The sequence below is a fragment of the Liolophura sinensis genome, chromosome 10 (genome assembly GCF_032854445.1).
Source record: "Liolophura sinensis isolate JHLJ2023 chromosome 10, CUHK_Ljap_v2, whole genome shotgun sequence".
NCBI classification, from domain to species: domain Eukaryota; kingdom Metazoa; phylum Mollusca; class Polyplacophora; order Chitonida; family Chitonidae; genus Liolophura; species Liolophura sinensis.
In genome coordinates, this window is record NC_088304.1 from 1,812,879 (window position 1) to 1,827,820 (window position 14,942).

A 14,942-nucleotide genomic window follows, 5' to 3' on the forward strand; every position below is an offset into this window, starting at 1 on the left:
ATCTTGAAATACTTGCCCCTTGTGGCAGATGGTCAGGGGCATGAAATTAATCATTGTGTGTAATGCTGAACTCTGATAATTCAGAAAGTGAATCTAACAGATCGATCACATGTTCTGTCGAGCTTAATAAGAGAAGTTAAAAATATTGTTACATATCCCCTGGCTTTTCTTGCTGATATACAGTTCCTTTTATGATATATTCATGATACCGCTACCTAGAACAAATATACATGTAGCTTACATTCTGGATGACATATTAGGGGGTGACCGCATCATACAGCCCACCACAGAAAATGTCTCAAAGTCGCTCATGATCCCTTGGGCCATGTCGAACATTTTCCATTCAGTTTTATCAGGTTAACTGACAAGCTGATCTACCTTACAAATAGCTTTTTGAATGAGATATTAAGGGGTGTCTGGCTGGCATTGCCACTGAAAATGTCTAGCAGCGCCCATTTATGACAAATGGGCTATGTCAAACATTTTTGATTTGGCTTCATCAGCTTAACTCACCAGCTGATCTGGCTCAATTTTTTGATACCGCTTATGTGCCTCTGGCGGGACCACAACGAAAAATGTCTGGCAGGGGCAATCCAAAATTCTGGGACAATGTCAGACATCATGTCCGATGTTTCGCTGGGTTAATGTGCGAGCTGATCTAGCTTAGTCTTGGACCCCTTTATGTGGACCTGCTCACCACACCCACCAGATTATTCACAGCAGACGTGCATTTCCTTGCATACCTTTCCAGCTAGGTTGAGCCCCTTGGGCTCCATCTCTATACCTGCATGTATTTTGTATTCAAAGAATATTTTTCGGAAATCTTCAGCACGGAGGTAGGAAAGTTATTTTAACATGGCAGCCCCCTCAAAGCGACCACATGAAGCAGGTGATACAGGCTTCGGAGAGCGCTGCCAGTTGAAACAGGCTTGCATAGATTTATCCCACACTGACAGCGGTGAATCTGCTCTGGACAGGTTCATGCGATGGGCTGAGTGTAATAATTTCCACGTGTCGAAAAAGGTAAACATAGGTCCTCTACGGTCTTGATTGCTATTGCTGTTGTTCTGTCAGCGTCATTCGACTCATTGTTCATGTATGCCGACACGAAGTTGATAAAGTGGTGTTATTTTCTCATTTACTTGCAAGTGTCAGTGAGATGAGACGTATCTCATTTTGTATGGAAAAGAAAACAAAAGCTTTCGTGGACAGTAGTGAAACATTTCGAAGAGCATGTAGGTACTGGAAAATTAAAAGCCCCTAAACACCCCAAATCCTTTTCTTACATTGGCCAAGCGTCGTTGTAGTCTCGACGCTAGCAGTATTAATTTCATCCTTAACGAAGGTCCAGGTCGATTCGATTTGTTATCGAACAAGCCTCCTGCAAATAAAGGACGCCAACCTAAAGACCTTCCTTCCGCACCCACCTCACCGCCACAATATGTCCCTATTCACTTTAGAATTGATTTATTATAGCCATGAAGGCTTCCACGGTGCATGCTCCTCAGCTGTGGCTGCCATGCTGAGCAGCTACATGTAGGCCTACGTGCATGTCATGCTTTATAGTGGAGCAGCAGGAAAATGGCGGAGACGGGCAAGGGGCGTGTGCTGTGGAAGCCTTTAAGGCTATAATAAATCCATTCTACAGCGAGTAGAGGTGTATGGTGGCGTTGCGATGTGTGTAGAAAGCAGGTCTTTTATTTGCATGATACTTTTTGGATAACAAAGGGAATCAGCCTGGACCTGCGTGAAGTACAAAATTAATACTTTAAGCGTCAAGACTCCAACAATGTTAGGCCAATATAAGAAAAGGAGTTGGAGTCTTTCGGAGCTGGAATATTAACATCTTACATAAATACATGCCTGGAAAGAATTCGTATTTACTGCTACACCAAGCATCAAATGTGAAAGGCCTCTTATCATAGCCAATTCATAGTTTTTAGATGTTGTAGCTTCTCAAAGCCAGTCATAAGCAGTCTCTTGGGTCATGTGCATGCTGGCTTTCTCTCCGGCCGTAAGTGGGAAGGTCTGCCAGCAACCTGCGGATGGTCGTGGGTTTCCCCCGGGCTGTGCCCGGTTTCCACCCACCATAATGCTGGTCGCCGTCGTATAAGTGAAATATTCTTGAGTACGGCGTAAAACACCAATCAAAAAAAAAAAAAAAAAATCTTGGGTCATGCGAGGAGACTAGTGGAAGTGTAAACAAAGCAAATATAAGCCTGGGGAGATATGCATTGAATAAGCTGTCTTACCAAAAATATAAATGGACATGATTTTAGCTAAAATATTTTTTTCTGGAAAAGTAATTAGAATGTGTCTATCCTTCAAATTTGATAGATTTCATACCTGGTATTTACAGTAAATAAAACTTTAGAAACTGTAAATTTGCCCATTTAGCATTTTAGCTCCATGCCACTTATCACCTGTTGATTCTTGTGGAGAACCCATTTGATCAGAACTATGAATTGGCTGTCGTATGTCCTCCAGCCATAGATCAATGCTGCTATTAAATATATGAAGTGTATCAAACTTTTTGTGTACTGGTGTGTCAATAAATAATAATAAAGTGAAGAAATTGTTGTCAAAGGTCCTGTTGATATGCTCATTTGGAACGATTTTCGCGACAAGCCAGACCATAATCATTTTGGAACGACAATCATCCTGATGTTTAACCTATACAATAGTAACTATAACAAGATGTTAAAGTGTTTGCTTGTGGTTTGACTTCTAGGTGTGTGTGGGGAAAGGGGGATCATGTGCTCAGTATGGGATGGTGGCTGTTAGTGACATATCAGAGGGAGAGGTATTGTTCCAAATCCCCAGACCAATGCTCCTCTCCCCGCAAACATCGGCCATAGCTGAACTGCTGAATGCAGGTGAGTGTCACAGTGTTGTGAACCAGTGAGTACAGGTGAGTGTCACAGTGTGGCAAACTGGTGAATGCAGGTGAGTGTCACAGTGTGGTGAACCAGTGAATACAGGTGAGTGTCACAGTGTTGTGAACCGGTGAAGACGGGTGAGTGTCACAGTGTGGTGAACTGCTGAATACAGGTGAGTGTCACAGTTTGGTAAACTGGTGAATACAGGTGAGTGTCCCAGTGTGGTAAACTGGTGAATACAGGTGAGTGTCACAGTGTGGTAAACCGGTGAATACAAGTGAGTGTCACATTGTGGTGAACTGCTGAATACAGGTGAGTGTCACATTGTGGTGAACTGGTGAAAGCAGGTGAGTGTCACATTGTGGTGAACTGGTGAATACAGGTGAGTGTCATTGTGTGGTGAACCGCTGAATACGGGTCAGTGTCACAGTGTGGTGAACGGGTGAGTACAGGTGAGTGTCACAGATTGGTGAACTGCTGAATGCAGGTGAGTGTCACAGTGTGGTGAACCGATGAATACAGGTGAGTGTCACAGTGTGTTGAAGTGGTGAATACAGGTGAGTGTCACATTGTGGTGAACTGCTGAATACAGGTCAGTGTCACAGTGTGGTGAACTGGTGAATGCAGGTGAGTGTCACAGTGTGGTGAAGTGGTGAATACAGGTGAGTGTCACAGTGTGGTAAACTGGTGAATGCAGGTGAGTGTCACAGTGTGGTAAACTGCTGTGACAAAGCTTATTTATTGAAATGGGGGCCTCCGTGGCTCAGTTTGTTAGCCCTCTAGCGGAGCTTATTGACCCAGAAGCCTCTCACCAATGGGGTTGCTGTGAGTTCAAGTCCTGCTCATGCTGGCTTCCTCTCCGGCCATAAGTGGGAAGATCTGCAGCAATCTGCGGATGTCGTGGGTATTCGCCGGGCTCTTCCCACCATAATGCTGGCCGCCATCATATAAGTGAAATACTCTTGAGTATGGCATAAAATACCAATCATATAAATAAATAAATAAGTTTATTGAAATATCCTAAAATAAGGTGAAGAATCAAGGAAATGTAGAACAAAGAATTTAGTCAACGTTTAGCGTGTTCAAATCATGAATGTCATTGACTGGAAGTGCCATTTCTGTCATAACTATAGGATCATGACTGTCATTGACTGGAATTGCCATTTCTGTCATAACTATAGGATCATGACTGTCATTGACTGAAATTGCCATCTCTGTCATAACTATAGGATCATGAATGTCATTGACTGGAATTGCCATTTCTGTCATAACTATAGGATCATGACTGTCATTGACTGGAATTACCATCTCTGTTATAACTATAGGATCATGACTGTCATTGACTGGAATTGCCATCTCTGTCATAACTATAGGATCATGACTGTCATTGACTGGAATTGCCATCTGTGGTATAACTATGGATGCTGATCTGTTACTAGAGAGTATGCATATCCAAAAATTTGTATTTTGGCAGAAAAGGCTTCGACAGAAAGTGTCAGTGGCTGGGTGCCCTTACTTCTGTCCTTGATCTATGAGTATCATAACCCAAGATCCACCTGGAGACCCTACCTGGATTTGGTACCGGATTTTAGTGAGCAGGATTTACCTATGTTCTGGCCAAGGTGTGTAAACCAAGTTACTTCTTTTAATCAGCATTTGATATCAGTATGGTAAGAGGCACAGAAAGCTATATATTCTCAAAGTTTTCAAACTAGAAATTTGGTTGAAATTTGTACCGTGGAATCAGTTTTATGTGAAAATGCATTTATTCTGATAGCGGCTTGTATCTTTGTCAAAGCTGAATTTCTAGTGAAAGACAAGCAAAAATAAAGTGGCATCTGTATGTCACAGAGATTTTTTTACACCTTGTATTCAGCTGTTGTCAAGTTCTTGTGTAATTTGCGAGACCAGTAATACAAATAAAGAGCCATTTCGTGCGTGAAGACATGTATGGTTTAGTGCTGACTGACAAAGGATTTATGGCTCCTCATTGGTTCATCTGCAGTTGATGTGGGAAGGTCTCTGACACACATGTTTCTTGTTAGACGCGGTAGCTTTGTCAAACCAGATACATGTACCTGACAATGGCTGAGTTAAGTGCCACGTTTGTTAGTATCGCATTAAACACCAATCGGATAAGTGAAAACATTCTTGACGGGTACCAAAAGAGGCACACTTGCCTGAATCCTTTTCATCATTCCTCTACCAATACTGAGATCGCTTCGATGGTTAGAGGGTTTATGTTGAAGTCAGAAGATCTCAGGATCAAAACTGGGTCGCGTCTTACAGAACACTTTATAAATGGTACATGCTGCTGCCTTACGTGGCACTCAACGTAGAAAGGTTAGAGGAGGGAAACAGGACTGGCTTGCCTGGTGTCAGTGTAATTTGACTGGGTGGGTGTCATGTCTGGTGTCTTCGGCATAATTACCAGTCACTGCAGCACTTTGGCAGCAAGGACTTGCCCTGCCACAAGAAGACGCCATATATATACACACACACCCAATGGCTCCACGCCGTTACATGACTGAAAAATTGTTAAGTACAATGGTAAACCCCAAGCCTACATACATTCCTACATACACACATGTACATGCAAATATTAGCCTAGGGGTATTGTCTTAGAAGCCAGTGTTTGTCCGGTTGACTGTCCATCCAGTTGGCCATTTTCCTGTTACCACAATGTCTCATGATTAGATCACCCAAAGGCCACCAAACTTATTCCACATTTACACGGTGTCATGAGGAAATATCCTCTTGATTTTCAGTAACCTTGACCCATATTTTTTTTTGTCATTGGGATAATAATTAAAACAATAGCGAAAGTTTTTGTGAAAAAAAAGTATTTATTCTTTTCAGAGCAGAAATGGAAGCTGAGTTGAGAGGTACAGGAGTGGTGGAAGCCGTTCTCAGAGATTTAAAATCAATAAGTCGAGAGTTCGAAACCATTGTCCTTCCATTTGTCAAGAAACACAAGACGATATTTGCCAGGTCAGTTACGTTTTTATATTTTGTGTATATGGATGTGCTACAATGAGCCTGATGGGGAACTACACTACAACAGGTAATCATGTTGTAAGGGTTCATACCTGAGTGCGTTCATGCAAAAGAAAGGGTGAAACGTTAAAATGAGCAGTCTTGGCACATGCCTAACTTATACTGTGTTGGATGCTATGCCTGGGGAAATGGCCCTTCAGTGAGGCAGCACCATAAACTTATCGTCAGTATTGACAGTGTGTTTTAAATATGTATTCTCAGATCTACTGTTATTGTTTCATCTGGCGTTTATTTCTTTTCTTTTCGCAGCACGGAATGTGAAAGTTTAGAGTTTTACAAGAAAATGGTTGCATTCGTTATGGCCTACAGCTTTACTGAGCCTTTACAGTCATTTGACGGAGAGGAGTCAGATGAGGAAGGGGAGATAACTTCACCCCCCATGATGATTCCCATGGCAGACATTTTAAACCATGTGGCAAAAAATAATGCACATTTACTGTTTGAAAAAGACTGTCTTAAGATGGTAGCGGCAAAAGATATCAAAAAGGTAAGGTGAACAAAGGTAAGGGTATTCAGGCACACTGTGTAATATTTCAAATTTATGTGTAACTTATCAGGCTACATGTAAGTGCTAAAAACATGGAATTACCCATTATAGGAAGGGAATTACCCATTATACTAATGGAATAACCCATTTAACTAAGGGAATTACCCATTATAGTAAGGGAATTACCCATGATAGTAAGGGAATTACCCATGATAGTAAGGGAATTACCCATGATACAAAGGGAATTACCCATGTTACTAAGGGAATTACCCATTATAGTAAGGGAATTACCCATGATACTAAGGGAATTACCCATGATAGTAAGGGAATTACCCATGATACGAAGGGAATTACCCATGATAGTAAGGGAATTACCCATGATACGAAGGGAATTACCCATAATAAGAAGGGAATTACTCATTGTAATAAGGGCCTAATGATTAAAAAAAAAAAAAAATACAAAACATGTACCGGTATATATGAGGTCCTTTGATATGTAGTCTTCCATCTTCTGATTGATACCATACCTCTGGTGATGTTCTTCCTGTTGACCAGAGTTATTCCCCAGTCTTCCGTCTTTTGTATGATGTCATATCTCTGGTGATGTTCTTCCTGTGGACCAGAGCTATTCCCCAGTCTTCCATCTTGTGTATGATACCATATCTCTGGTGATGTTCTTTCTGTGGTCCAGAGTTATTCCCCAGTCTTCCATCTTGTGTATGATACCATATCTCTGGTGATGTTCTTTCTGTGGACCAGAGCTATCCCCCAGTCTTCCATGTTGTGTATGATGCCATATCTCTGATGATGTTCTTCGTGTGGACCAGAGCTATTCCCCAGTCTTCCATCTTGTGTATGATACCATATCTCTGGTGATGTTCTTCGTGTGGACCAGAGCTATTCCCCAGTCTTTCATCTTGTGTATGATACCATATCTCTGATGATGTTCTTCGTGTGGACCAGAGCTATTCCCCAGTCTTCCATCTTGTGTATGATGTCATATCTCTGGTGATGTTCTTTCTGTGGACCAGAGCTATTCCCCAGTCTTCCATGTTGTGTATGATACCATATCTCTGATGATGTTCTTCGTGTGGACCAGAGCTATTCCCCAGTCTTCCATCTTGTGTATGATGTCATATCTCTGATGATGTTCTTTCTGTGGACCAGAGCTATTCCCCAGTCTTCCATGTTGTGTATGATACCATATCTCTGATGATGTTCTTCGTGTGGACCAGAGCTATTCCCCAGTCTTCCATGTTGTGTATGATGCCATATCTCTGGTGATGTTCTTTCTGTGGACCAGAGTTATTCCCCAGTCTTCCATGTTGTGTATGATGCCATATCTCTGATGATGTTCTTTCTGTGGACCAGAGCTATTCCCCAGTCTTCCATGTTGTGTATGATGCCATATCTCTGGTGATGTTCTTCCTGTGGACCAGAGCTTTTCCCCAGTCTTCCATGTTGTGTATGATGCCACATCTGTGGTGATGTTTTGTCTTTGAACCAGAGCTATTCCCCAGTCTTCCATCTTGTGTATGATGCCATATCTCTGGTGATGTTCTTTCTGTGGACCAGAGTTATTCCCCAGTCTTCCATGTTGTGTATGATGTCATATCTGTGGTGATGTTCTTTCTGTGGACCAGAGTTATTCCCCAGTCTTCCATCTTGTGTATGATGCCATATCTCTGGTGATGTTCTTTCTGTGGACCAGAGTTATTCCCCAGTCTTCCATCTTGTGTATGATGCCATATCTTTGGTGATGTTCTTTCTGTGGACCAGAGCTATTCCCCAGTCTTCCATCTTGTGTATGGTACCATATCTCTGGTCATATTCTTTCTGTGGACCAGAGCTATTCCCCAGTCTTCCATCTTGTGTATGATACCATATCTCTGGTGATGTTCTTTCTGTGGACCAGAGCTATTCCCCAGTCTTCCGTCTTGTGTATGATGCCATATCTCTGGTGATGTTCTTTCTGTGGACCAGAGTTATTCCCCAGTCTTCCATGTTGTGTATGATACCATATCTCTGATGATGCTCTTCCTGTGGACCTGAGCTATTCCCCAGTCTTCCATGTTGTGTATGATACCATATCTCTGGTGATGTTCTTTCTGTGGACCAGAGCTATTCCCCAGTCTTCCATGTTGTGTATGATGCCACATCTGTGGTGATGTTCTTCCTGTGGACCAGAGCTATTCCCCAGTCTTCCATGTTGTGTATGATACCATATCTCTGGTGATGTTCTTTCTGTGGTCCAGAGCTATTCCCCAGTCTTCCATGTTGTGTATGATACCATATCTCTGGTGATGTTCTTTCTGTGGACCAGAGCTATTCCCCAGTCTTCCATGTTGTGTATGATGCCACATCTGTGGTGATGTTCTTTCTGTGGACCAGAGCTATTCCCCAGTCTTCCATGTTGTGTATGATGTCATATCTCTGGTGATGTTCTTCCTGTGGTTCAGAGCTATTCCCCAGTCTTCCATGTTGTGTACGATACCATATCTCTGGTGATGTTCTTCGTGTGGACCAGAGCTTTTCCCCAGTCTTCCATCTTGTGTATGATGTCATATCTCTGATGATGTTCTTCGTGTGGAGCAGAGTTATTCCCCAGTCTTCCATCTTGTGTATGATACCACATCTGTGTTTATGTTTTGTCTTTGGACCAGAGTTATTCCCCAGTCTTCCATCTTGTGTATGATGTCATATCTCTGATGATGTTCTTCGTGTGGACCTGAGTTATTCCCCAGTCTTCCATCTTGTGTATGATGCCATATCTCTGGTGATGTTCTTTCTGTGGACCAGAGTTATTCCCCAGTCTTCCATCTTGTGTATGATGCCATATCTTTGGTGATGTTCTTTCTGTGGACCAGAGCTATTCCCCAGTCTTCCATCTTGTGTATGGTACCATATCTCTGGTCATATTCTTTCTGTGGACCAGAGCTATTCCCCAGTCTTCCATGTTGTGTATGATACCATATCTCTGGTGATGTTCTTTCTGTGGACCAGAGCTATTCCCCAGTCTTCCGTCTTGTGTATGATGTCATATCTCTGGTGATGTTCTTTCTGTGGACCAGAGTTATTCCCCAGTCTTCCATGTTGTGTATGATACCATATCTCTGATGATGCTCTTCCTGTGGACCTGAGCTATTCCCCAGTCTTCCATGTTGTGTATGATGCCATATCTCTGGTGATGTTCTTCCTGTGGACCAGAGCTATTCCCCAGTCTTCCATGTTGTGTATGATACCATATCTCTGGTGATGTTCTTTCTGTGGACCAGAGCTATTCCCCAGTCTTCCATGTTGTGTATGATGCCACATCTGTGGTGATGTTCTTCCTGTGGACCAGAGCTATTCCCCAGTCTTCCATGTTGTGTATGATACCATATCTCTGGTGATGTTCTTTCTGTGGACCAGAGCTTTTCCCCAGTCTTCCATGTTGTGTATGATGTCATATCTCTGGTGATGTTCTTCGTGTGGACCAGAGCTATTCCCCAGTCTTCCATCTTGTGTATGATACCACATCTGTGTTTATGTTTTGTCTTTGGACCAGAGTTATTCCCCAGTCTTCCATCTTGTGTATGATGTCATATCTCTGGTGATGGTCGTTCTGTGGACCAGAGCTATTCCCCAGTCTTCCATGTTGTGTATGATACCATATCTCTGGTGATGTTCTTTCTGTGGACCAGAGCTATTCCCCAGTCTTCCATGTTGTGTATGATGCCACATCTGTGGTGATGTTCTTCCTGTGGACCAGAGCTATTCCCCAGTCTTCCATGTTGTGTATGATACCATATCTCTGGTGATGTTCTTTCTGTGGTCCAGAGCTATTCCCCAGTCTTCCATCTTGTGTATGATGTCATATCTCTGGTGATGTTCTTCCTGTGGTTCAGAGCTATTCCCCAGTCTTCCATCTTGTGTATGATACCATATCTCTGGTGATGTTCTTCGTGTGGACCAGAGCTTTTCCCCAGTCTTCCATCTTGTGTATGATGTCATATCTCTGGTGATGTTCTTCCTGTGGTTCAGAGCTATTCCCCAGTCTTCCATGTTGTGTACGATACCATATCTCTGGTGATGTTCTTGGTGTGGACCAGAGCTTTTCCCCAGTCTTCCATCTTGTGTATGATGTCATATCTCTGATGATGTTCTTCGTGTGGAGCAGAGTTATTCCCCAGTCTTCCATCTTGTGTATGATACCACATCTGTGTTTATGTTTTGTCTTTGGACCAGAGTTATTCCCCAGTCTTCCATCTTGTGTATGATGTCATATCTCTGATGATGTTCTTTCTGTGGACCAGAGCTATTCCCCAGTCTTCCATCTTGTGTATGATACCACATCTGTGTTTATGTTTTGTCTTTGGACCAGAGTTATTCCCCAGTCTTCCATCTTGTGTATGATGTCATATCTCTGGTGATGGTCTTCCTGTGGACCAGAGTTATTCCCCAGTCTTCCATCTTCTGTGTGGTAGTCTGGAGTGGGTAGTGACTGAGTGGTTAGGACATTCATCTTTCAATTGCTAGAACACATGAGGTTTGGGTTCAAACCAATGGATGAGGAATATTTAGGTTCTCAGTGTTTATAGGAGCCTTGCTGACAAAGTAGCATGGTCATCTGGCCTGTGTGGCCGTTTGTACACTCCAGTGTCCAGCCACTTGCGTGTTGTTTGCCAAAGGTTAGTGATTTACCCTGCTCACTCTTGTTTTCCTCTAACTGTCTGCCATTGAATAAGCGGCCATAATCCACATTATGTACATGTAAGTTCGAGGCAAACCTCTGTTGTGGGAGGGCATTAGAGGCCTTGCGGTTATCGTGCTGGTAGAGCGCAATGACCCAGGACCCTCTCACCAGTCTGATCAGTGAGTTCAAATCAGCTCATACTGGCTTCCTTTCTGGTCATACATGGGAAGGTCTGCCAGCAACCTGTGTTAGCTTGTCGATTTGTCCCTGGCTCTGCACGGTTCCTCACACTAAAATCCTTGCCGTAAATGAAACCTGAAAAATTTTCAGGTTTCAATCCCAGTGAAATAAATAATTAAAACTTAGCATGTGGTCAAATGTAAGGAATCAACCCTGAGAGGGACATAAATCTGACAGTAAATGTTAGGAGTCAACCCTGAGAGGGACATAAATCTGACAGTAAATGTTAGGAGTCAATCCTGAGAGGAGTATAAATCTGACAGTAAATGTTAGGAATCAACCCTGAGAGGGACATAAATCTGACAGTAAATGTTAGGAGTCAACCCTGAGAGGGACATAAATCTGACAGTAAATGTTAGGAGTCAACCCTGAGAGGAGTATAAATCTGACAGTAAATGTTAGGAGTTAACCCTGAGAGGGGCATAAATCTGACTGTAAATGGTAGAGTCAGCCCTGAGAGGGGCATAAATCTGATTGTAAATGGTAGAGTCAACCCTGAGAGGGGCATAAATCTGACTGTAAATGTTAGGAGTCAACCATAAGAGGGGCATAAATCTGACTATGAATGTTAGGAGTCAACCCTAAGAGGGGCATAAATCTGACTGTAAATGTCAGGAGTCAACCCTAAGAGGGGCATAAATCTGACTGTAAATGTCAGGAATCAACCCTGAGAGGGATATAAATCTGACTGTAAATTTTAGGGGTCAACCCCTGAGACTGTAAGTAAATCTGAGCTAATTTCTAACAGGGTTTATTTTCAGGTGCAATTTTAAACCCACTGTTTGGTTGTGGTTTTATATTAGGTGTTTCAGAAGCTATACATGACAGGGAACAATGTTATAGTGCAGGCCCTTTCTATTCCCCCAACCATAGGTCTGGCTGACATTGTATAAGTGATGTACAGCTGCAAATCCCAGTCAAATAAATAAATACAAATAAGTTTATTCGCCGATGAAACAAAATGGCTTCCAGTAAGTATATTTTTTAATCCTGTCAGGTGGTGCTAGTGTGAAGCAAGACCTCGAGTCATTGTTATGATAAAAATTTATTGTAATTTAACGTCTGCAATGTTAGGCTGAATCACTTTTTGCTGTAATGTTTGTTCTGCCCTTAATTTGATGTCATTATTGCAGGCTGTGATGTCATTATTGCAGGCTGTGATGTCATTATTGCGGGCTGGGATGTCATTATTGCAGGCTGGGATGTCACGATTCGGGGCTGTGATGTCATTATTGTGGGCTGGGATGTCATTATTGTGGGCTGTGACGTCATTATTGCGGGCTGTGACGTCATTATTGCGGGCTGGGGATGAATGTTTTAAGTTGATAAAATGTCTCAGCCCTGCTGTCGCCAGTTTGACAGGTCCCTGTTGCCGTAAAGCCTATGCTTTGTAATCCAGCAAACTTTGATTGATTTAAGTTTTGTATGATCTCTACAGGGGGAAGAGGTATTCAACACCTATGGGGAATTACCCAACTGGCAGCTCCTTCAGATGTATGGTTTTGCTGAGGCCTATCCACTCAATCATTTTGACACTGTAAGTAGATAAAAATGCAGCCATTTTTTTTTTCTTGTGCAAGGAAGATTAAAGATTTCAGTTTGTCTGTCAGTTCATCAGTCTGTCACGTAAGAGTCTGTTTTTTTTCCCCATAATGCTTGATTTTATTAAATTACAACTTGGTAAATGGCTTCACTGTGACGAGGTACAGCTCAGTGTGAAGTTTTGAAGATTGAAGAATTAATAATGCCTGTTTGCAATGCTGCCAGAATGCTTTTTGCTCACTTGTACAAGGTACAGGTGTGGAGCGTGTAACACCTGAGCGTTGTTGTCCAAATCATAGCCTTAATTCTTCAATCTTTTCAACCACCTCTGCATACAATATTTTGAAACATTCTGAGAGAACTATGGGGTGTAGAGAAATAATTTGCACAGTTTTATGAAGCTTGCATCCTTAATGACATGAAGAAATCATTTTAGCATCGTTTTCTTAATAATTGTATGTATATAATTGTACCTGAACACAGTCATTAATTATAAAATACTTAAGTGGTAGAAACGGTTTACAGTAGGTATGGTATACAGGTGATATGAGCTTTTGTATTCCATTTAAGGTGGAAGTTCCTGTTAGGCTTCTAGTAGAGAGTGCTTCTGATCTGGCTGTGAATTCTGCTGATCTCATGGAAGAGAAGAAAAAGTTTTTACAGTCCTTGGTGAGAATTTGAAACTTTCCAGGGATGAAGAAAAGCAGGGGTACTACTGTCATAAGTTTATCCATGAAATATATAAAATCTTAAAATGTATAATGTGAGTTCACAGAGGCCATTGGGGAAAACAAGATGTTTGAAATCTGTTTTTGTATTTCCATGCAACTGTTAAAGGCAAAGAAGATGAAGCATATATCAGACTAAACACCATTAAGCTTAATACTATCCAGGAAAATAGTTTGATTTATGTATTTATTTATTGTTTTAGATTTTTCCAGCTGTGTCAAAACCATCAGATTCTGTGGCGGTCAGTAGTCACTCCTCGGGAATTAGTGAAGTGAATGAATTTTACTAAATTGAAAAAATTCTAAAAAAAACTTATTTAATGGTCTTTTCATTTGGCATATGCTTCACATTAGTGTTTTCTTTGGCTTTTAAATAAAACCTCTGATCATCCCTGCAAACCATGGGTTTGATTCGCTCAGCTTGTTAATGTTACAAGCATGCTTAATACAGTGCGAACAGTCCTGGTTGTCCAATACTTGCTGTATTACAAGTATTTTGTGATCCAGCTCATGTTTTGGCAATAAGTGGTCATGGTTTCCCTTGTGATTTGCCTGATTTCCTCCCACTCTTCTGGGGGCCTCCGTGGCCCAGTCGGTTAGCCCGCTAGCCCAGCGTAATGACCCAGAAGCCTCTCACCAGTGAGTTCAAGTCCAGCTCATGCTGGCTTCCTCTCCGGCCGTAAGTGGGAATGTCTGACAACAACCTGCGGATGGTTGTGGGTTTCCCCAGGGCTCTGCCCGGTTTCCTCCTGCCATAATGCTGGCCGCCGTCGTATAAGTGAAATATTCTTGAGTATGGTGTAAAAACACCAATCAAATAAATAAATAAACCCCACTCTGCTTGGTTTCTTCCCGCTCTGCCTGGTTTCCTCCCACTCTAATTATGGCTGCCATTGCATAAGTGCAATGCAATACACCAATCAAAAAAACAAGTAAATATTGCTGAGAAAGCTGTTTTGACAGGTAACACACGCTGAAATGTTAGGTGTAACTCCTGGCACACACATTGTCCTGGCATAAAAGTGTTGTATGTTTTGTGGCGAAGCAGTCACAAAACAATTGTGATGTGAGGTACAAAACTGTGATGTCATGGCAAGATGGTTTCAAAATTGTGACATAGCAACATAGTTCCATCTGTTGGTGTTCCAGGATCTTATAGACAGAGGTACATTTGTGGTTGGAAGAGAAGGGATTCTAACAGATGAAGAACTGGAGCCCATACTGAAGGTACATGTTTATATAGTAACCATGCCAGCGAGCATGTGAAATCATACTGAAGGTACGTGTTTATACAGTAACCATGCCAACAACCCATACTGAAGGTATGTCTTTAT

General features: G+C 42.1%; 1 protein-coding gene across 1 annotated transcript; it reads left to right on the top strand.

Moving 5' to 3' along the window:
- Positions 1-855: 855 nt before the first annotated feature.
- On the top strand, positions 856-14,874 carry LOC135476364 (N-lysine methyltransferase setd6-like). Its single transcript, XM_064756363.1, has 8 exons — positions 856-1,023; positions 2,732-2,876; positions 4,354-4,501; positions 5,739-5,870; positions 6,186-6,423; positions 12,777-12,875; positions 13,451-13,549; positions 14,758-14,874. Exons 1-8 carry the CDS (start codon positions 856-858, stop codon positions 14,872-14,874), a joined length of 1,146 nt encoding a protein of 381 aa, XP_064612433.1.
- The last annotated feature ends 68 nt before the right edge of the window (positions 14,875-14,942 follow it).